At 53.8% G+C, this 22301-nt stretch overlaps 5 protein-coding genes across 5 annotated transcripts; 1 reads left to right on the top strand and 4 right to left on the bottom strand.

Annotated features, from left to right (window-relative positions):
- Positions 1-990: 990 nt before the first annotated feature.
- IE81DRAFT_328523 (hypothetical protein) lies at positions 991-2932 on the bottom strand (the record flags this gene model as incomplete). Its single annotated transcript, XM_025515107.1, has 4 exons — positions 991-1083; positions 1213-1314; positions 1656-2051; positions 2120-2932. The coding sequence occupies 4 exons, from the start codon at positions 2930-2932 to the stop codon at positions 991-993; spliced, it is 1404 nt and encodes a 467-aa protein (XP_025371803.1).
- A 2381-nt stretch (positions 2933-5313) lies between these two features.
- IE81DRAFT_362640 (hypothetical protein) lies at positions 5314-6021 on the bottom strand (the record flags this gene model as incomplete). The annotated part of the gene is made up of 2 exons (XM_025516745.1): positions 5314-5659; positions 5753-6021. The coding sequence occupies 2 exons, from the start codon at positions 6019-6021 to the stop codon at positions 5446-5448; spliced, it is 483 nt and encodes a 160-aa protein (XP_025371802.1). The 3' UTR covers positions 5314-5445.
- A 1614-nt stretch (positions 6022-7635) lies between these two features.
- IE81DRAFT_250527 (hypothetical protein) lies at positions 7636-11843 on the top strand. Its single transcript, XM_025511310.1, has 6 exons — positions 7636-8456; positions 8533-8633; positions 8698-9649; positions 9733-10306; positions 10380-11421; positions 11504-11843. The coding sequence occupies exons 1-6, from the start codon at positions 7826-7828 to the stop codon at positions 11783-11785; spliced, it is 3582 nt and encodes a 1193-aa protein (XP_025371801.1). The 5' UTR covers positions 7636-7825; the 3' UTR covers positions 11786-11843.
- Positions 11725-13817, bottom strand: IE81DRAFT_250545 (hypothetical protein). Its single transcript, XM_025511311.1, has 2 exons — positions 13667-13817; positions 11725-13569 (listed from the first exon to the last, which is right to left on the bottom strand). Exons 1-2 carry the CDS (start codon positions 13691-13693, stop codon positions 11902-11904), a joined length of 1695 nt encoding a protein of 564 aa, XP_025371800.1. The 5' UTR covers positions 13694-13817; the 3' UTR covers positions 11725-11901.
- Positions 13818-15334: 1517 nt separating this feature from the next.
- Positions 15335-17083, bottom strand: IE81DRAFT_364639 (hypothetical protein). Its single transcript, XM_025516875.1, has 3 exons — positions 16925-17083; positions 15761-16801; positions 15335-15667 (listed from the first exon to the last, which is right to left on the bottom strand). The coding sequence occupies exons 1-2, from the start codon at positions 16981-16983 to the stop codon at positions 15769-15771; spliced, it is 1092 nt and encodes a 363-aa protein (XP_025371799.1). The 5' UTR covers positions 16984-17083; the 3' UTR covers positions 15335-15667; positions 15761-15768.
- Positions 17084-22301: the final 5218 nt, after the last annotated feature.

Below are 22301 nucleotides of genomic sequence, written 5' to 3'. Positions count from 1 at the left end.
AACCTCAGGCCTTTAATGACTATCACGACCCTCACGACCCTCACGAGTGTCGCGAATGTCACGACTTTCGCGACCGTCATGACCATCACGACCCTCATAATTCCCACGACTCTCACATCCCCACGAGTCTCACCGTTGTCATGACCTCGACGCAACTTACGATCGGCACACTTGCAAGGTCTCTCTGCACCCGCCGATGTCGCATTTCTCCCGAGTCTCACAAGTCTCATGGCCATGGAGAAGCTTGCCATCAACACGTCTCTCGAGAGGGTCAAAGTCCGCATACAACAGCCGTCGAAGCACACGACAAAGTGACAGATGCAATGCCGCGGAAGAGGTGTGGTGTAGGTGGCCAAAAGAAAGAGAAGGGCATCTAGGACAAGGACGCAGTATTGGAAAGAAGGAATGGAGAGATGCAAGATAGACGAAAAGAAAGAGAATGGCAAAGCCTCCAAGGCGGAGGCGATGTGTGCGGAGGGTTTTGTGGAGGATAACATGGATGCTTTAGTGGAGGAGGTGGAGTGTTTCGTGGAGGATATGTGGATGCCTTAGGGGAGGAGGTGGAGTGTTTGGTGGAGAGATTTCTGGAGGACTCGTAGGAGGGCTCGTACGGAGGAGCAGACGAAGAAGGGAAGCAGTCAGGTACTGCAGGGCCAGGTGAATCTAGCGCTCGAACGGGCAACCAAGACGCCGATGTGGAAGTCGACATGATGGTAAGCTAAGCTCTTCAAAGCTCTTCTGCAGCATGAAGCAGCCCTGAAATAAGCAAGCACAAGCTGGTTGTTCACCATTGTGGGCGCACTCACCAAAGCCCTCACCCAAGAGGCTGTGCTCTATTGAGCTGACACAAAGCAGTCACTGAGCTTTGCTCTGTGAACTTAGCTCCACTGGACTGTGCTTCAAACAGGCTCAGTGTCCACCACTCTAAGTCAAGTCTGCAGTTGTAGCCTCTGCGGCCCCACCCAAATCCACTGTTGTCCTGCTTTTAATCTAGTCCCCAAGGTCTGCAAGCAGCACAGTCTTGCGTGCAGACGTCACAGGCAGGTCATCAAGGTCAAGCAGAGCATTGAGCACTAAGAACCGCTAAGAAGAGCACAGAAAACGCAGAACAATGCTCTTGGCTTGCTGCTCCACACTGCCATCAAAGCTAGAAAACCGGGAGACAGATGCAGGGAGCAACAAACAATGTGACTCTACAACAGCTCATCGCACCTTATCTTGCTCATCTATCAGCACCCCCGATGAGCTTGCAGCCGCGCACGGCAAATGTGCGACCAAGACATGGAGCTCCTGCAGCACGTGCAGGAATGCACCCTTGATATAAGGAGAGCATCAAAACTTCTCGAGAAGAGGTCAGCACAACTTCAGGAGACCATTGAAGAGTGCCCCCTTGATGTCAAGCAAAGCATCGCAACCTGGTCTCAACCTCGAGGATACCTACACAGGTCGTTGCAGGTCACAACAACAGCGACATGCCCACCACCACTCACAGCAACATTGTGTAGAGGTTGCTAATTACTTGCCCTTCTGATGGGTCCATTGCAGGACATCTGCATTCAGGACTGACCCGCGCCTGAACAATCAGGATCACTGGCCTAGGACAGAAGCTCCTTCAACTGCTCCAGAGGCTACATCGGCGTCATCACGCAACAGACCTGCATTGTTTCCAGCCACAGGCACAGATGATCCCATTTTGGATCCCAGATCATTGTCGAGATCTGCTCCCAAAATGACTCGCATGCATGTAGAGCATGTATGAGGCTCTCAAACGTGATTCCATGGAGGACAGCCCAGGTGAGCAGCCGCAAGCCAGCCCAGCAACCTGTAGGCAGCTGCCCAGTCTCTGGCAAGACTGACACTTCCAGATTTGCCAGCTTTGCCGGCGTTGCCTTTGAGGCACCTTTCAGGTTGACCTTGCAACTCTCCATGTCCAGCAGGGGACCAAAGACCATCGAAGAAAGTCGACCCTTTGGGTAGCGCTCGCACGGTACAAAGCGCAGGTCCGGGTCGTAACAAGGAATAGCGCTTGGTCGCTTTGGCAAAGGTTTTGACTGGCATAGACAGAAGTTGTTGGTCAGTGTGAGCAGCAGTGGTCAGCACGTAGACAGCGTTTGCTCACCTCAAAGGTCTCCTTGCTGATTTTTGCTTGGCGTTTCTTCTGCACAGCCAAGGAGCCGAGAGGAGCGCCTTGCATGCTTGCGAGAGCCGCTCCTTCCGTCTGGCAGGTGCGCATCATTACAAGCGGAGATTGTCTGCTGTCACCGATCATTGTACCCGCAACTTTGATCTGCATCAGAGTCTTGTTGCCAGCACTGTTGTTGGCGACTGCTGCACACTTTGTTGGCGTTGCCATTACCAGTCCCGGAAGCTTGATGGTCGCTGAGGTCGAGGCTGAGGGGCTAGTAATGGTGGTGTGCAAAGGGGTTGCAGACCCCATGCTGCCGGCGACCTTGACGGGGGTGGACGTCTCGCCGGTGGTGTTGCTCAGCATGGTGCTTGCTGAGGCACGGTGAGACGCCGCTCCGCCACCAGCAGCATCTTTTGGCAGCGAAGGTCGGAAAGCCTGACCAGGCTTCTTGACCGGGATGCGCGTTGGCATGGTCGCCGAGTCGCGCTTGCTACTAGGAGTAGCGCAGGGTACAGCGGCGCTGCCATCGTTGACAGCATTCAGGTCGCTGACCTTCGTGGCCTTACTGGCCGTTTTGACTGGAATGCGCGAAGGCGTGATCGCCTGATCGCGCTTGGCATTGTCTGCCGTGAGCTTGGCAGATGAGCCAGCAGGAGCGGCACGCATGCCGGGAGCATCTTTGCTCGGGTAGTTGATCTTGGCCTTGATCTCGGCAGGCGAGAGGCGCAAGAATGGTGGAGGTGGCCTGACTGGCCGCTTTGATTGGAATGCGCGAAGGCATGATCGCCTGATCGCGCTTGGCATTGGTGATTGTGTGCCGTGAGCTTTGGAGATGCACAGGCAGCAGGTGCGCAGGCAGCAGCAGCACGTTTGCTTGCAGCAAGCATTCTTTATGGGGTAGCCAACCTTGAGGGCCTCAATGTGGGTAGGCAGCAAAGCGCTACTCAGATGGAAGAGGCTGAGCAGCCAATCAATGACAAAGCTGAGAAGGGCATGGTGAAAGCCGAAGGCTGGCAACAGCAGGCGCGCCACTTTAGCTTGATGGTTGCCCTCAACCTCAATCGATGCCTCACTGTCCTCTTGCTGCTCTCTAGTCTGGCAATATTTCCAGGAGCCAAGTCAGCGGATTTGTCCATCTCAGCTCGGCTCATGCCCCTCAAACTATTCGCCTCAAAGCGTCCGCGTTCTGGTCTTCCCTCATCAGATCATTTGGCACCAAGATGCTTGAGTGCTTGTCATGAGATTGTGGGAAACAAGACCTTTGTCATCACCAGAGCCAGCCATCTGCCCTGGGATGTTGTGGACAGTGTGTGTGGAACGGGGTACTTGGCAACCGGCTGTGAAACTCTGCGCTCATTGGCAGCATGTTGAGTAAAGTCTCCTGCTTGGCTCCAAAGATCAAGCTCACAGCACTGCCCAAAGGCTGTTGCGCCTGCGCAAAGTTCTTGATAAAAGGTGAAGAAGGCTTCCCTGTTCTCACTCTGGCCAGTTCAAGCAGCGAAGATTTGCTAAGTGGGTATGCAGCCTGCTAGTCAGAAGGTCACCCTGCATGAGCATGAGGAAATCTGGTCAGGTTTCTGGGAAAGAAGTTCAAGCCTATCCACCCTCCAAACGGGGCCATCACTGCTTAATGCACTCAAAGGCACGCTACCACAGCATCAGTCACCAAGAACCAAATGCTTCTGCAGTGCCCCATGGAGCACAAGAGCTTGGACTGAGTCAGGCAAGACCGCTGTTGATCAAGCATTGCGTCCTCGCCTGTCCCAAGAAGACCGCTAGCACTTTGCTGAGCTTCCCACTCTCAACTGCACAAAGGTGGCTGTGGGCTTTGCTGCTGCGTGGTCAGCTGGCAATTGACAATGTTTGAGCAGAGCAATGGGGCTTGAAGTGGGAACAGACATCAAACAATACATGATAGCAGCAAGAGACACAGCTGCAAGTTGAATCAGCAATCCTTTACAGGGTAAGGAGTCAACAATCTTCTGAAGGGCTACACCCGCAGCCATAGAGCTGGTGATAATGCTGCTATGCCCACCTGGGTGCCACTAGGTGACAAGGGGGCATTGCATGCAGGATTCTTGATGAATCATTTGGCTTCCCCACCAATTCTGCTGCCTTGCACAACATTGTTGTCAACCGGCCCCACTCAGACTATTCAACAGCCGGCAAGGGTTTGTGTATGTGGTCCCATGTTGTCAAAGCTCCTGTGGTGAAGGCTTTGTAGGTGTGTGGCAATGACCCACACAATGGCAGGTGCAAAGAAGTACTCTTGCTCCTGTTGTTGGCTGACACTGTGGGTGCATGCACAAGCAGTATGCATTGGAGTCCTGGCAGCAAGCCCAATCAGCTAGGTTGTGTGCGATGAGCGGCGCTTCTTTTGCAGTGCACCTCGTGCAGCTGCCATACGCGTCCAACTCTGTCAAGCTGCCGCCTTCGCCCATGCAGAGCCAAGTCATTGCAAGCCGTCTCTGCTGGAGTTGACAAGCGCCCTATCTTGTGCGCAGAAGCACCAGAATTGCAGCAACCAACGCACCAGCTTGCTGTCACCACAATTGAGCCTCTCAACTCCCCTCGGGCGTCTCAGCACCCGCAAGAAAAGCACAAAGAGCGTACACGTCCTTGTGGCTTGGTCCGTGCTCAGATCGACATTCTTTGCTGCTTGATGTATTTTTACGGCAGAAAACGAGCACAAACAAGGCCCGCAAGCTTCGCTCCGTCTTGCACTGACTGGCACGGACAGCCATTCCATGTCTACATTGTCATTCTTTTCATTATGTATTACATCAACGATCGTGAAATCAAACAGCACCTACACCAGCACCGCCTGCGGTAGAATGGGCCTTCGCGCTTTGTCCTACTCTTTTGCGTGCCTTCGGGGCAAACGTATGTTAAGATGGCGCACCAGGGCTTCTCTCGACCTTCTTGCCCCCAAGTTCTCGCAAACATTCTCCAGACGAAGGGCTCGCAGCTCGGTGGATGAGAAGGGGAGGCAGCGAGAGACTTGCGATATATTCAATACAGTCGAAGCTAGTCTAGTCGAGTACAAGCGGGTAGTCGGACACATGTGATCACGGGTCGGAAGCTTGAGCATCGGTCGCGACCCATTCGTGAGCTGCTGCGCACACCGTGCTCCTAGCTTCTTGCCTTACTCACAAGAGAGTCTCGCGATTTCTCAAGCACGATGAGGAGATACAGACCGGCGAGAGCGCACCTGCCAACACTGCCATCTCTTCCCATGCGCGTAGACATCGTCGGGGCGGGCCGGCCTGACTTGCCCCGTTCAGCTTGTTGATTTCGCGATTCGAAGTGCTGCAGCTCTACTCGACAGCTTTCCACAATTGCTCGGCGGTCCAGAATGGTGTTTGACCAGTCTCGCGCAAGTAGGCTTCGTCGACTCTGTGCAGAGTGGTGCGCTTCCTGGACGCTGGTACGCAATTGAGGGATTTGAAAGGTGCGGTGGGCGCTGTCTTGGTCTGATCGCTAGCATATATCGGGTGGAATCCGACTTTGCGGTAGATAGAGAGCAGAAGTCTGTGTATGAGACAGTAGGAGAGGTCCGAGCAGATGGTGAGTACCTCGAAGCCCAACAACGAGACGCGACACCACCGAGGATTCCCTACTCACCCTTGCCTGTCAAATTCTCCGCGCTCCAGGGGCTTGCCGCGATTCAGTTCCTCCTCCTCATCTCTCGCCTCGACCAGTCTAGCCTGCACACCATCCCTTCGGTTTTCAGCTTCCGTAATCTTTTTCAGGTGATCAAACTTCTTGCCCTCGAGCTTGTCCATCTCAGCCAAGTGCAAGGCCTTTGACCTCCAGTCGGATGCACCACGTGTTGTCTGAGAGCGCAACTTTGTCAATTGCGTCTTGAGCTCTACGTAGAGAGTATGGTGCATGTGATGAATGTCAGCTTGATGTGCGGTTCGGCGGTGCGACAACGTGTGTGCGAAGCCGACGCCCCGCAGATGTGCTTTCGCTACTCACCGGCATCCTCTTGCTCCAACTGACCCAGCTTGTCCAACTTGCTCTCCGTCCTCGAGTCCAGCTTGGTCAGCAGCTGCTCAAACTTCTCCACGTCACCACGAGGATCTGTCAAGTACGTGTTCATCGCCAGTATAATTCCGCTGTGTGCCGGTCATCGTGTGGGTGCCACAGGCGAAAGATCAGATTTTGTGTAAGCTGACCGCAAGAGAGCATTCTGTCCGGTGGCTGAGCTGCACTCACGGAGCTTCAGCTTGATCAGGCTCTCCACTGCCCCAAGTAGAGAGGCCTCCCACATCCTCTGCATCGCCTTCCATCTGCGCATCCACCTCTGCCTCAGAATCGTCCTTCCGGTCCACGCTTTGTCGATCGCGAGCAGCGGGGTGGGATGAGCGAGCTGCGGAGTGAGCTTGAGATCGGCGCGCTTCTTTGCGAGGTGACGCGCTCGAAGCGGCTGAGCGTCTCGTGGACATCGCGAGAGGTTGAAAGAGACTGGGGTGGCTGTGCACGTAAAGTAGAAGTAAAGCAGAAGGTGGCAGCGGTCAGTGGATGGACAAGCCTTACGACACGGGCGGTGGAGATGTGGCTACGCGCAGGTAGGCGAAGATGATGGTGGCAGCAAGGCGGTGCAAATAGGAAATGAGCTCTGCTACTTTCCCCGCAACGCACGAGCAGCCAGCCAAAGGATGCTGGATGGATGTTGATCCTGCCCCTCGCTGCAGCGTCATGCTGCACCACGCTGCGCTGCTCAAGCATCTGCAACGCGTGTGCGCAAGCGCGCGCGTAATGATTGAAGACCAACACGCGCTGCATCACGTGATGTCTCTGATGGTTCTTGGCGCACCTTTCCTCTGATCTGTCAACACCTTCCCACCTGCTGTCGACCTCAATTGGCTGTGCTTTGCTGAGCCCTGTCGCAGCGCTCAGAACAGCTGATGACACGGAAGCTGTTGACAACCGCACCTTTCTCCCGCACACCTGCCCACGCAACGCCGACCCACGCAACGCCGATTCACGCTCCGCCACGAAGCAGACAGGCTGCCTTCCAGAGCGCATGCCCGTACTCAGTGTATTGCGTCGACTGCGTGGAGTCAAGTAAGAGCAAGAGACTGCTAGGCATCGTTCAAGGTGAAATCATGATGGGTGATTCATCGCGATTGCGAAAAACTCGCGATAGGACCACAAAAGAACGAAGAAGTGCCGGCCTGCGCGGTTCGCGCCAGAGTCCGCTCCATAGCATCCGATAGCTCAGGCGGTGATGCAAAGAGCACTGTGAGCCCCAAGTGAATCCAACAAAGGAGTGAGTAACGAGTCTGCTGTTGAGACTTGATGCTGAAGCGGCGAACACCAATTGATGGCGATGGGATCTGTGAAGGATGGTAGATCAGTGATTGCGGCTGAGCACATAGGTAGGCTTGCAGCACAAAGGACCGACCACGCAGGCGCGGCCAGCAGGATGGCCGTGCGTGATGCTTGCATGCGCCGGCAGGAGCAGTTCTACCGAACAGCACCAACCTGCAACGCGTCCACGACCTTTCTTCATAAAGCGGTCGAGCTACAATCTGCCTTGGCTTTCCCAACACATACCTTAGGCTTTCGTGCTTACCAAATGCTCATCCTCCTCTCGCCCGCCATCATCATCCTGCACATTACTTAGCTTCGCCTGGTGATCAAGGGCCTCACGCGTACAGCAATCTTCATCCTGGCTCTGGCTAGGCAATGCACCTGCTCCAGAGCCCCTACACTCGCACAGCTCTTGCACAGGCTCGAATCGCTTTCATCTGCGATGCTCCACCACCATCATGGGTGTACACGACTCGACCCAGGCGTACGTACTGCGACGTCTCCGGGACCCGCGAAGCAGGTGCACCGATCTGCTCCGGTGCCAATGCGAGCTCTCGAGCTCCTGGCACGAGCCTTCCCACCCTCCCGACTGTGAGAAGAAGCACCGCAGCAAGACAGCCTTTCTTCGTTACGCCTCGCCAGAACGCGCGCCCCAGGTCTTTCTCGGCGCTGAGCATCGCTCTGGACGGCTCGAAAAGGGAGCAGAAAGCATATGCTGATCTACCCATATCCAACGAAGCTGCTCTACCTCCCTGGCAGCCCGTGGGGGAGAAGAGACGGCCAGGCAGAAAGAAAGGGAAGGGAATGGGTGGTGGCGCGGCATCAGAAGAGCTTTCAGCTTCTGCTGCGCATGGCTCTGAGCCAGGAAACCCAAAAGGCAACAGGGGCGCCAAGAAGAAGAAGAAGGCATGTAGAGGCGAGGCTAGGAACTCGAGCGAGGGTGCTGGCTTGCAGCAGGACCAATCGAGTCAGGCATCATCGGAGGCGACCTTCAATCGATATGATCGTGAGTGCTCAGATTGGTAGCAGGATCAGCCAGGACTTGGTCAGAGCTGATGGAACATGGATGCCCACCAAAACAGCTCGAGATGAAACATTACCGAATTTGGCAAGAAGCATCTTGGCGGATATGCAGCGCTTTCCTGGCTGTATGCTGCTCACCCGTGTCGGAGGCTTTTATGAGGTGTGTGCTGCCCACATATACTTGCTTAAAAAGCAGCCTTCAAATAACGTCTCGATGTCCACAGTCATACTTCGATCAAGCCCCGCAACTTTCCAACATGCTGGGCATCAAACTAGCACAAAGGTTGTGGGGTGGACGAACAATAGCAATGGCTGGTTTCCCGATCCATCAACTTGAAAAGTACTTGAAAATTCTGGTCCAGGATCACCACAAACTAGTAGCCATATGCGACGAATTCAAGAGCATCACAAGCCAAGTTGGAGGTAAGCAGGCTGCTACTTTGACCATGGATATTCAACGCAGAGTTACTCGCGTCATCAGCCCTGGAACTTTGATTGATGAACGGTTTCTGGACCCCTTCAAAAGCAACTGGGTTGTCGCTGTCTCGTCTCGAAAGGGCGGGCCTCATCTCGCGAGTCCAAAGGACCAGTGTGCCACAAATGGCATTTCACAAGACGCTTATGGTCTCGCTTGGGTCGACATCAGCACCGCCGACTTTTTCACCACTACGTGCGCTGATGGAGAAAGTCTGAGGGATGAGTTGGCGCGTATAGGCCCTTCTGAAGTAGTCCTCGAAAGTGGAGCTTTCGACAAAGGTCTCTTGGATCCCTCTAGAGCAAGCGCGCGCGATGCGACGCTCAACCAGCTCGGTGATCCAATAGATCCCCTACCTCATCCCATTTGGGAGGCTCTCAACCCGCATATGGTCCACATTTCGCTCTGCGGTGCTCCGAAACACTCGCACGATGATGACGTAGAAGCCCGCGCAGTTCTGCAGCTTACCGATCATCTCAGAGGACGCTTGATCAGTCACGGAGATGGGGTAGAGGCGTTGGCCAAAGAAGGTCCAACGCATCGAGCTAGAGAAGAAACGATGCTCATCGATGCAAACACGCTTGCCGCTTTGGAAATCAAACAGAGCATGAGGGAGAACGGAAGCGTCAGGGGCAGCTTGTTGTCTACTGTTCGACGGACGGTCACCAAAGGTGGCACCCGCTTACTGGGACAGTGGCTTAGTAAGTGGTCTGAAAGGCGCTTGCCATTTGTCTAATGTAGACATTCTCACCATGAACGAGCCTTTTTGGTCTCCTCCGCGCAGCCTCGCCAAGCACATCTCTCGATCTCATCAAACGTCGTCAATCAATCGTGGCCTTCTTTGTCAATCGACCTTACTTGCGAGAAGACCTTCGTGCGCTATTGCGGCGAGGAGCTGGCGATGTCTCGCGTGGACTGCAGCGGATCACGACCGGTCGCAACGACGAGCAAGATCTTTTGGAAGTTCGCGACTTCATCGTCATGACTCAGGATCTGCTATCTCTGTTGGAGAAAGAGATGGCCCAGCTCCGACAAGCGCAGCAGGTGACTCAAGACGACGTGTTGGTTGCAGGCTTGGAAAATCTAGATTTGATGAGGGAGCGCTTCAAGAATCTGGAAGGGCTGGGAGCTCGCTTGGTCGAGGCAATGGACGAAGCGGTGCTCGAACAGCGTCTCAGGAGGCAGGAGGCGCTCGCTCGTGAGGTCGAAGAGAGCTTGCTGGATGACGGAGCGCGCGGCGAGATATCGAATGGCGCCGTCACGGTGAGAAAGAAAAAAGGCAAGCAGCCCGGCGAGCAGGACGATGGTGAAAATTCGGACGGTTGGGGAGACCCTTTTGAGCACCTGATTCGGCCCACGTGAGCAGTCACAGCCGATTTCTGACCACTGGACGAGAGATGAACTGACAGCAGGACTGCCACATCTGATCAGCTCATCGCATCAGCTTCAAGTGACGACCGAAAAGTACCAAGCGACTAGACAAGCGGCATCAAAACTTCAACGACACCTGCAGGAGCGTTATCACGATCGAGTGACGCTCAGAAATATTGTGTCTCAAGGCTACGTGGTACACTTCACAGGAGCAGATCGGATGGGCAACCTCAAGATGCGCAACAATCCCGAGGACGAGATGACGGCTGGACAAAAGCTGAAGACCACGCAAACTTGGTATCATCCTGATTGGAGCCGGATCGGTGCAGAGCTAATGCGGAGTGAAGCCGAGATCAAGAAGTTAGAGAATTTGGAATTGGTTCGCCTCCGTCAGGACGTGTTGGGACAGCTCACATCAATACGTCGCAATGTACGACTGGTGGACGAGCTGGACGTCCTACTGGGCTTTGCGCAGCTGGCTCACGACAATGATCTGGTCAGACCCGAGTTGGATGATTCGTCGGACCTGCACGTGGTCGGAGGACGGCATTTGAGCGTAGAGATGGGGCTCTTGGAGCAACACAGGATGTTCCAACCCAACGATGTCACCCTCTCGCCCACCTCGCGCTTGCACGTTATCACCGGGCCCAACATGGGAGGCAAAAGCACATACTTGCGACATGCGGCTTTGATCGCCATCCTTGCCCAGTGTGGCTCATTTGTCCCAGCCAAATTCGTCAAGCAAGGAATCGTGGATCGCGTCTTCAGTCGCGTCGGAGCTAGGGACGACGTGTCTCGCGACCGCTCCACCTTCATGGTGGAGATGAGCGAAACGAGCGAGATACTGCGACGAGCAACGAGCAAGTCTTTGGTCATTGCCGATGAGATCGGAAGGGGAACGACTACGGAAGTCGGCATTGCTATTGCTTTTGCTACCTTACATCATCTATACGAAGTCAACAGGTCGCGAACTCTATTTGCCACGCATCTACACGAGCTTGCGGACATGCTTGGATGGAGCAAAGGTCGTGAGACGGCAAGTCGCGTCGGTGGCCGCTTTCCTCACGTGGACTTTTTTTGCACCGATGTGGACGTCCTAGAGGTGAGTTTTGGAGCTCAAATGCTTTGCAGAAATGCCCAAGTATGGTTCGCTGATGCATTCCACCTTAACCTTGATTTGGCAGGACGGCGCCATCTCCTTCTCCCACAAGCTCCGACCTGGGGTTAATCGCGATTCGCATGGATTGCAGGTCGCGCAATTGGCAGAGATGCCACCACAGGCTCTCCGAGTCGCGCACGCAACTCTTCAATGGCTAGAGAGTGCTGAAACTCTAGCAGAACAAGGCTCCGTCGAGAGCGATATTGTTGCCCTTGCCGTCGAGCCTTCATCTATGTCTGCTGCCAAAGTCCAAGATCTCGATCGCTTGATAGCAGCGGCGATCGGTACCAGCGTCGAGGTGAAGTGAGTATTGCACTAGTCCGTGGTTGCCGTCGCCTGGTCGGACATCGTCGAGAATCTCCCAAGAGGACAGCCTGATTCGTGTACACATATCCCCTGCTGCAAGCGCTACCATTCAAAACATCAGATCTTTGCACGACCTCGGACTATGAATGTACCGCTTCCGGCTCCGTGCTGCTCCTGAGCGTCCCAGCCTTCTCTCTCCAGCATCCTCTTGATGCCCGGCCTAAGTATTGGCGTTCTGTTTACACTGTGGTTGCCGACTCCAGTGATGATCTTCAGGCCTCTCTTCTGAGTGGTGCCATCGGCCCTCTTCTGTACGAAATCGTTGGAGGCGTTCCATTCTTGCAGGGCTTTGCGGGTGACGTCCAGCGCTTCGTGAAGCGATAGCATGTGGAGGTCTATTTCGTCCTCGATCCCAACTCCCGTAGACAAGGCACCATACCCTGATACGTCTTGGGCTCTCTTGGTCTTGCGTTCGGAGATGAGCTCGTGCGCTGCTCGCATGTTCCATATTCTGGCTTTCGCCTCCAGCTCCCTCGCCGTGTCAGCATAGTACCACGCAGCAGCAGGCCCAACTCGTCTGTACGTTGAGCTCGCTTTTCTCAAGGCTTCCTCTCGCTGCAGTCGATAGTTGGCTGCAATGTCTCTGCACTCCGTGGATGAATAAGCGCCCTTGTTGGCTGGCGCGTTAGACGAGCCGCCAACAGATGTGGTGGAGGCTGGCGTGTTGCTCGCGGGAAGGAAAGCCGTCGAACCGCGCAAGGTTCCTAGCTTGGTCTTGACGCTGGAGGCGCCGCTCTGCGCAGGCTTGAAGATGGGAGGCACGAGCTTGTGAGAGCTTGAGGTGGCCTCGTGCGTTGCTAGCCCGCTCATGAGCTCTAGGAGGTCGATCGCTGAATCTTGCCGACCTTTCGTCGCTCTGAAGGCCAGCTCCGCTTCCGGCAAGGTGCATGTGCGGATCACTGCGATACTCTCCACCATATGTTGGGCCGTCCCGGGTGGTGCACCGCCCGATTCGTCCAGCCCCGATAGCGTGATTTTGCCTGCTTCCGACTCCACCACCTCGGTGGCTGCGGATGAGAGATCTCTGGATCGATGTCGCAAGGCTTTCTGGACCGATTCGTCTGGTAGGTCCAACAGCAACGATAACTGAGCTTGAACGGATGAAGTGAGTACCCAAGTATTGTCGACAAGGGACGAGCCAGAGACGGTAACGGGTCCTTCCATACTTGTAAGCCCCGAGCCATTTGCCTGTCTTTTCTTAGCAGACTTCTTCTGCTTCGATTGCCCACCTAATTCATTCCAATCTTTCCGTTGCACACTCTCGGCTTGTTGTTCGAGTCTCAACTCGTCAATAGGCTCTGCCAACAAAGCCTCAACCGCAGCCTCGACATCGCCATGAGTCCTTCTGAGCGCTTCCTTGAGAGCCTCCTCCGAGTGTTCTGGCAAAGCGTGCCGCAGAAAGTCTCTCGCATCCACGGCTACAGTGCTGCTTGTGGAGAATGAAGCGATGGAGCTGTCGTCTGACCTTGCCTCGCCTCCTGAGCGTCCAAAGGGCTTTCTTGAGCCAGAGGCAGAAGACTGGGATTCTTCGAGCGCAGATGTTGAGCTGGTACTATTGCTTTGATCTTTGTCATCTGCTGCTAGCTCCAGATCAGCGACCGGACTGCACAAAGCAGCGTCCAGCAGAGCAGATAGAACTTCGCGAGCTGTTTGCTCTGTCTGCTCCGGTTCGTGGCAGATGGCAGCTACGAGCGACGAGTCCAGCCCTGCAGGTACGTAGATAGGCTGCGAGTGCGAGTGGAAAGGCGTATGGATATCAGCAAAGCAGGCTCGAGCTAGACTACATGCACTGCGAGCTCGCTTCTAGACCTTCAGATCTCACCTCAAGCTTGGCTTGGATGTCTGCCATGTTGAAGCGTGTCTGAGTAACCGAGGATGGCTGTGACGGGCATCGAGGGCCGATTGCCGAACAAGAGCTGCCAGGCGGCAGGAGCTCGAGATGCAAACTGAGATTTTAGCTCGAAGGTCCAAAGATGTGCCCTTAGCTACTGCGGAGAGAGATATTGCAATCCGATGGGGGAGTCACGATTGGCGTAAAGTCTGCAATGCTATGCGGAGAGCTTCAGTGATGGTTGAAGCGGTCCAAGAGCATTCACGATGGCGTCTTTGGATACCTGTCCATCCTGCTGCAGAACCTCACGTAAGCCGTCGAGGAAAAATGGCACGCTGCTGCTGATGGCCTGCATCATCCAAAGCTCCCCCATGCAGCAGCAGCAGACGCGCAATTTTGGGTGGAGGTGGTGCCTGCCTGCATCGCACTCTTGACTCGTGACTCAAGAATGATCACGTGAATATGGATTTGTGAGTATAATTGAATCAAAATCACCAGATCAACTGAATGATAATAATCGTGAGTTGTGATACCGAATAGCAAATCACCAATGCAGCGTGAGTAGGCGTGCAGCCTCGGCCAAAAAGGAACACCTCGTTCTTACTCTCCGCCCCTTTACCTACTCATACACAATGCCTCACTCAAGCCGCTGTCTCATCAAGAGACCTCGCTCAGGGCAAGACTCTCTGATGGGCAGCTCCGTAAGTTTGGCTCTGTGCCGAGCCGAGCCCTGCCGTGCGTCGCGGCTTCGGCCTTTGACCACTATGCAGGGCAATACGCTGCAAAGAAGTTTCCGCCATCGGAGCAAAACAAGCAAATATCTTCCTAGAGCGGAGACTCGGGCTAGCCCAAGGCATGCCCTCTACGACTGCACGCACAATTCTTGCGTCTATATTGCATCGATGCAAGCTCAATGAGCTACCGCAGGCTCCGCCAATGCCTTCATGCTTCATCGTGACCCGCCTCGTCTTCAGCTCGATTCTTGCGAGGAAAGTTGCGTGCATATTGCGGCCAGCAGGCCTCTAGCGGATTTCCTGCCCAACGTCTGATTGTAGCGACGACGCTTATCTATCTTGTTCCCACGCTTGCGGAGCCTCGCTGTATCCTCATACAACGAGCGCATCGGAAGAGCAGATTGGACAATCGATTCAAGCTTAGCTCGCTTCATTTGCATCCATCGCTGAGCATGGGGACATTCGAGGCTGCCGTCCCCTCTTCGAGTCTTCGGACACCGCACTTCGTCTCTTACAGCTGGGTCAAAGGACGCGAGTAAGGATGAATCAGGTATCTCTACACATCAAAAAACACCGCAGCCGATGCTTGGCCACGGTCGGTGACCATCACTATCTCCTGATCATCTGCTGTGCCAGCGAGGAGAGCATCCCATGTGAGTGTCCACGGCGCCGATGGTGAACTCGTGTGTTGACTTACAGCTGTTCGCCCGCTGAGAAAAACGACTCTTACCTGACAGTTGCGCGTATTACAGCAGGTGCCAGCTGATGTGACCTGACCGCACTTCGCACCTCGTCGTCTTGGTCATGGTTCTAGCTCGTATGCTTAGTTGATGCACGCAATGTTACCTTTTAATCTTTCAGCTAAGACCAGATCCTGATGATTACAGCCGCCCGCTCTGCTTGAAAGCCTGGGTCACAGTACGGAGTCAAGAGATGTATTCGGCGTACAAGCGAAGGAGGTTGTAGGCTGACGCCGCGATCGTACTTTGTGGAAGACAAACGGGAGTGTGAGAGGGAGGCTGAGGGGGAGAAGAACTTTTAGACCAGCGGGGAGCTGTGTCTTACGAAGTCATTGTGGCTGATAGGAGGCCTCGGGATGACAAAGAGACTGCCACAAGAGGCGATGCAGCCCCGAAGGTTGAGTACCTCGTGACTGGCGCAGCAAGAGGTGCTTCTACAGTGAGGCTTCGACGAAGATCAAGATGCCCAGGCCAAGCATCTTGAAGCAGGTCTTGTCCAGACAGCAGCGTTGGCAAGACTGGCAAATGTTTGTAACGGCGAAGAGTGGCCAAGCCAATTGTGAGCAGAGGTGCAAAACCGCTGCGCGCACAACCCTCGATATGCTACTCACTCTGATCTCTACGACGTCTGCGTGGGCTGACTTCCTTGCATCAAGCCACGTACAAGCACTCGCACTTGATCAAAGGGACGGAGTTCTGCTTGCAAATCCGTGCGAGCTTTTACCAGCCCGTGAGCAAACTTGCGCGTTTCACCGGTAAGCTCATGGTAGTCATCGTCCGTTGCCTCCAGGTAAGCCTCAGATGGTTGACCGTCGACAGGAGGGTGAGCTTCGTGCTCAGCGTGCATTCTTGCTTTGATTGGCTGTGCCACCTCCTCGTGCTCAGCATGCAGCGCGTCCACTTTTTGTGCCACCGCTTTCTTCATGGAGGAGTAGAAGATGGAGACAATCTCCATCGCGCGCAGGGGGTGTCGGCAGCAGCGGCCAGCAAGTCTGGCGTGTCCCTCATTGGTTTGAAGCAGAACATCTAGGCTTTCATTGAGCTCTGCCTGTTGAATTCTGTCCGCTCCATGGTCCGCGCAGCTGCTGCTAAGCTCCTCAAGGTGGTCATGATGTCCATCAAGAATGCTTTGAATCATCCGCTCATTCATCTCTGCAAGCAGAAGGGATGTGGCCTCAAATTCGTGACAAGAAAATCTTTGAAGCTTGACCAGCCCTTCACTTATGTGACAAACTTGTGCGGCAAGCAAAGCAATGCTCTCTTCTTGTAGCAAAGTCACTTGTTCCTGAAGGTTGTTGACCTCAGACTCAATCTGCTGCTCCTCCGCCTCCCCTGACATCTCCATGACTAGAGAAGCCTCAGCCTGTCTGCCTTCCAGTATCAGAATCTTTTGCTTCAGTTGGTCAAGTTCCTTGGTCTTGCCTTCATTGTCCTTGCTAGCTTTTGCCAACTGCGACTCAAGGCTTTCGACCCTGCTTGCCAGAGCATTGAGATTGGCACCCGTGCTGCCGGATCCTTCTTTGGTGCTCTCAAGGTCCGCAATCTTCTGTTGAAGGACCTTGACCTGCTCTTGCAGCATGTTGAAACGTTGTTCGTCGGCGTCCAGGAGGCGCTGAGGGGATACGTGAGTACCGCGGCCGAAGAGAAACGTGCTGGTGTGACAAGGATTTGGTTTGGTAAGCAAGGCTACGTAAGATGGCTCGAATGTCGAAGGGACGCGGGGCCGACTTCGTGAAATCTCGACTCGATGAGGCCGCCCTCCGAAAAGCACTCACAATGCATTGGCAAGAACAAAGAACAGGATGGCACAGACGAAGGGCAGGTCGACTTCCATCTTGTCGAAGTTCAAGGTGGGATTCGATACGAGTTGATGAACTTTGAAGCGTGCCGTAGGAGTGGAAGCAGCGTGGATCTTGCGTCGGCGCAGAAATTTCAAAGAAGACGTGATGGTGGGAAGCCAGCATGCGGCCGTCCGTGTTGGCTCTTATAGATTTGTGCATTTGGCGATTTCCCACTCAAGCAGGTGTAAGCGTGGTTTCAGAGCAGGCATGCCAGAGGCTCGCATGCCAACGGTTTGCCGGTGCTCGTGTACTCATGACTCTCGCAACGTGTACCTACCCTATGCCGGTAGGCGCGACCGTTGAGCTGCAGGGGGTGGGGTACATGCGCGCTCAGCGCAATGCACGCTCGCGCTGTCGAATCTGCAAGCAAGTCCGAACACCATCTCAAAGCGCGGCAAAAGTCACCGCCTCAATCGCCCGAGATGATCGAGACTCACGCTTCTCCTCCTGACTCACAGTATCCTTGACTCGTGACTCTTCTTGTGCTGCGCATGCTGCTTCAGCTGTCACGAAGCATTCATTGATTTCGAGTGAGGACACGCCGGTCCGGCAGGCTCAGCTAGAGTACCTGACACGCAGCTCGTGACTGCTGCTGGCCGTTGCTCGACGTGACTTGACTGGTTGCTGTATCGAGGTGAGTGGTGATCGAGCCATTGAGTGCCCGACACCGGTAAGTGACGTGAGATGCGCAGCACATGCATTCAAGATTGAGCCTGCGCCCTTTTGCGAGCAAGGCATCTCGCACATGCACCTCGCCAGTCACGAATGGTGTATGGTGTGCTACGAATCAAGAATGCATTTCTGCAAGTTTTGCACTTCGTGGTCTTGTGTCACGCGAGACTTAGCAAGCAAACAGAGCGCTGTAAGTCTTTAGAGGGATAGAAGAAGCAGAGAGGGGTCACTTCACTTTAGCCCACCAGATGTGAGACATGCAATCGTGAATTATCACGAGTGATCTGTGACAAAGACTGTGTAAATCCTGTCTGTTGCCTGTCCACGTGATCATCAACGCTCGATCATTATTGATCTCTGTGGCAATCTTGATTTCGATCGCACGTCTTGATCAAAGGAGGCAGAGTTTGTGTACCGGCAAGCTCTACCAAATGAAATGCAATCGAAAGCCGAGCCGTCATTTGTCTTGTGTGCTGCTGAAATGCAAGTTTGAGTGTGGAATGCAAATGAAAGATGCCAGATTGATTGAATGTGTGCGTGTCTGCCTCTGCGTTCAGAATACAAATTTACATCCGTGAAACAAGATTTAAGATTCTTGGTCCAAAATTCAAGATTCTTGTTTTTGATTCAAAATTGTTTCGTTGCGTTTCGTGAGGCTGACGGATGAGGTTGGCACAGAAACCTTTTGCACACGTAGCGTGGCAGTCTTCGACCATACCTCTCATGCAAATGCACAAGCAATTCCTCGGAGCAAATACATGTGGGCCCCGCACAGTTTTTGATATCGCCAAGCACCATTTCATCGTAAAGATGTTTCGCCTCGATGGCGAATGGCAGGCACGTGTCTTGCTGACCATTAGGCTGGCGTATCAGTCATTTGAGAGGTCTTCGGCTGTGCCCCTGGACGATGTGCTACTCGATCAAGGTAAACTCTCTTTTGGCTGACCAAGGGCGTCTCGAAACCCTCGAGCCGTCCCAATGACGCGGCTCTGGGGACATTCCCAAAACCTTCAGCGCCTCCATCCGGTCGATACTCCAAGGCGATAGAGCCTTACGCTCGTCGAGGAGCCTAATCGGAGAGCTACAAGCCGCAGCTGCCTTTTCTACAAGGTTGATGTCATCGGACCGGCTTCAAACCTGCACAGGGCTCACTGTCCAGCTTTGCACGCTCCACGTACCGATTCCCATCGAAAGACAAGAGCGCCCGCGGCCGGCACGTGGACCTGTCCACAACGACCAGCATAAAGAAGCTTTGCGACATCGAGCAGGCCGCAGGCATCGTTCAACAGGACGAAAGCAAAGCGCTCTGAACTGAGACCAGACTCGAGCCAGACACAGCTTGACTTATGAAGCAGCGCGTGATCGGGTAGCCGAAAGCACAATACTGGAAAGCTCCCGAATTCAGTCTCACTGGCGCAGAAATTCGAGTGATGCGAAGGAAGTCATTCCGCGAGACTCTGTCAGGGTTGCCTGCCGTCGAGATGTCCTTGCGCAAACTCGTTCAAGACAATTGCCAGATGCGATCGCATTGGAGTTGGCGCTCAGGTATCAATCACTCCGCCGAGACGAAGCCGACGAGCCGAATCGGCCGTGGCCGTTACAAGGACATGTACACGCAAATACTCCTACCGCAACTCGCAACAAAGTCACAACTCGCGAGCTCGAGGCTAGACCTCATCGAAGTTTCCTAAGTATCCACAAGAATGGCAGCATGTATCTGGCTGAGTCCCAGGCTCAGCGCTGACCGCGTCGCTAGAGCGCCCTCTTCGCCTGCTTCATTGCGTCAGCAGGACTCGAGGCCTTGGATGAGCGACAAGCTAAGAAGACGCCAGCAAAGACACGCTCGCTCGGTTCTCCAATCGGACTCGTGCAATTCGATGTCAGGAAATGGCCTGGAATTTTTAGCCGGTCTACGACGTTCCACATTCGGTCACGGCAACACGCAAAAGATCTGGGAATGGACCATCTTGCTAATGCAGAACACAACTTTCACTTTCGCCGCAAAAGCAACCTTGAGTTGGTACAAGCGTGATGAGCTCCTTTGCAATGAAGCGCTGGCATAGAGAACTTACATGCACCGCATATACTGAGCGGCAATTGCGGAAGACCAGGACTGCAATGAAGTAGCCATTCATGAACCTTTACCGATACCATCTGCTGCCCGTCAGCTTTGAGGGCGCACGAAGATTCCAGCATTATAGGAACAAGGCACAAGATCCAATAGACTCATTGGGACGAGAGAGCTCGCGAGCAGACGAAAGACGAGAGACCCTCTATTTGAGCGGTGCATGGCGAAACGCTGTCACGTTCGCGACCCTTTGTAAGTCGCATTGCGCGCTGAGCGAAGACTCGAACAGGATGAAGGCCCGTGTCTCCCGGTTCAATCTCTCCTTCCGTGCTACCACCAGTACCACTCTTTGCGAGCGGTCGATGGGTATACTACGAAGGGTCAAGTGAAGCCGCTCGCGGGCGAGAATGAAGACGGGATTGGATGTTGCAAATGCGTTCATGGAAAGACTGGTGTGCATTTTCGCGCTTGGATACAGATCCGACTCCTGTCGTTATGTCACGAGTGCTGAGGGTACATCGCGAGATCCAACAATTTTTTTGGGTAGGATGAATCCAGGCAAATGACAAAATCAGGCGGAGCATCATGGAGGCTTGCTTGAGCTCTGTCAATGCGCGCTAGACGCATGCCCCTGCAGCTTTATGCATAAATGACCACGCTTCCGGTCTTCCTCCGCAATTATCATCTTATCTCCTGGTATCGTGTGCTTCCCCAAGCGTTGCCAAGCATGGCCAACAAGGTTACAAAGCAACGATCTCGGGTGTCACAGACACCTGCGATGTCCCCCGTTTGTTCGCTCGTTCGCCCGTCTCAGAAAGTTCGCGGACACCACGATGATCTCACACAAGCACTGCCCCTCACAAAGACTCCCAAGTACTTATCAGGCACCAACCTCTCTCAGACAATTAGCGAGGCATCTCTTCTCGAGAACAAGGAAACAGCTTCAATGTCTGAAAGACATTGGCAAGGCTGCGTTTGTTCTTTACCGTCTGACAGGCTTTCTAATTGACAGTTGTCCCTCTACCTTTGAGGTACATACATAGAGGCCTTTTGATCTGGTTCTCTTTAAATTTGCAAAGCTCCCAACTTTCTCCTGATCTCACCTTGTCAGCCACTGGACTCAATGGGCAACAAAACAGCTGAGCATTTGTCAGTAGGGCGGTGCACAGCACTCTGAAAGAAAATTTTATATGTTCCTCTAATCCTTCCTATCAGACTATTGATGCCTGCCCCAGTGCAAAGCATTTTACAGCTTTTGAGAAAGACAGCGCTGTCACGACTGTACCCAGACTAGTACTCACAAGTCTTGCAGTGCATTCCTTACACAGACTTAGGGCTATCTACCTGTTCAACACAGCACCACTGCAGATTGCCATTCCAAGGAAGACAAATCAACTGCAGCAGCATGACCGTCATGACTGCCAAAGCTGCAGATCTCGGTGTACTTGCTCGCTATGGCTCCTGTTCGAAGCCTGCAGATAAGACTGGCACTTCTTCAGAGGCGTATGGTCCAGACTACCCTTCCCAGGAAGACCAGCATCTTAAGCAAGACCAATGTCATAGTCAACCTCAGCGAGTAGCATACAAGCGCCTTAGTCCACAGCGCTTTCACTTGTTTTGGGGACCTGCCTCTGCAACGATTTGGCACATCGGAGCTTGCTTCCTTGCCCTGCATAGAGCATTGGAGCCTGCCCCTCCATGTCTACTTCTACCCGTATAGATAGGGTTTTGACCCAATGATTGCTTTTCAACCTCTTCAGTAAACCTGCCTTGACAAGCACCAACCACCCCACCGGAGAGAACAGGTCACTTAGTTCCGCAGGGCAACATGTTCTCTCTTGCTAACATCCCTTGAGCTCATGTCAAGACTAGTCCTTCCTCTTCCAAAACGAACCTGTTTCTAGAGCCCTCCGCCTCCTCCTTCTGCTCTCCATTGAGTGGGATGGTCTTTTTACTTGCCAGAGATCCAACCTTCTCACCCAGTAGACCAGCTTTCCCTGCTTTGCAAGTCAAGTTGTCTTCTCTTTCCCACATCACTTGAGCTAACGCTGAGAGGTAAAGGGAAGTCTTTCCTCTTGCCCAGAGCTCCCTCTGTTAGAGCACTGTTCCTCCTTTCACCCTTCTCCACCTGTCAAGTTCACCTTTGGAGTCACAAGCTACATGACCTTTTGACACACCAAGCGCGCTCTCACAAGCAACAAGTCTCCTGTTTGCAAAACAACCCCACCGACACCCGTTTTTAGTCTGCCTTACACGTTGGCCGACAAGGCTATGGCGATAGAGAAGACTCACAGAAAGGCAAGAAATCTGACTGCAAGTGTGCAATGAGCACAAATTGCTTCAGCAGGACACAAAGGACTCAACTCTTGATGTGAAGCAAGGCATCATAGCTCTTCAACAGGAGGTCAACACCTCCAACAATGCCCTCGCCTCGCGCGTGGACTCGCTGGAGCAGATCCACCTCCAGAAAGATGCCGCTGCCAACAAGCGCATTGACGCCCTCAGCAAAGAGCTTCAGGATGTTTGCCAAGCTCTCCAGAGCGCATCTGAGGCAAGGACTCATTCCTTGAT

The sequence above is a fragment of the Ceraceosorus guamensis genome (assembly GCF_003144195.1).
Source record: "Ceraceosorus guamensis strain MCA 4658 unplaced genomic scaffold IE81scaffold_9, whole genome shotgun sequence".
NCBI lineage: Eukaryota > Fungi > Basidiomycota > Exobasidiomycetes > Ceraceosorales > Ceraceosoraceae > Ceraceosorus > Ceraceosorus guamensis.
Note: the sequence above shows the minus strand (reverse complement) of the source record. Positions and strands in the feature narration are given on the sequence as shown.

Bases quoted from the DNA above. Each gene is read 5' to 3' on its own strand.
- IE81DRAFT_250545 (XM_025511311.1), bottom strand. From the start codon at position 13,693: ATGGCAGACATCCAAGCCAAGCTTGAG. The intron at 13,570-13,666 runs GTGAGATCTGAA...TCGCACTCGCAG, and splicing joins ACATCCAAGCCAAGCTTGAG to CCTATCTACGTACCTGCAGG.
- IE81DRAFT_364639 (XM_025516875.1), bottom strand. From the start codon at position 16,983: ATGGAAGTCGACCTGCCCTTCGTCTGTGCCATCCTGTTCTTTGTTCTT. The intron at 16,802-16,924 runs GTGAGTGCTTTT...TTGTCACACCAG, and splicing joins TTTGTTCTTGCCAATGCATT to CACGTTTCTCTTCGGCCGCG.
- IE81DRAFT_250527 (XM_025511310.1), top strand. From the start codon at position 7,826: ATGCACCTGCTCCAGAGCCCCTACACTCGCACAGCTCTTGCACAGGCT. The intron at 8,457-8,532 runs GTGAGTGCTCAG...CCACCAAAACAG, and splicing joins GACCTTCAATCGATATGATC to CTCGAGATGAAACATTACCG. The intron at 10,307-10,379 runs GTGAGCAGTCAC...ACATCTGATCAG, and splicing joins GAGCACCTGATTCGGCCCAC to CTCATCGCATCAGCTTCAAG.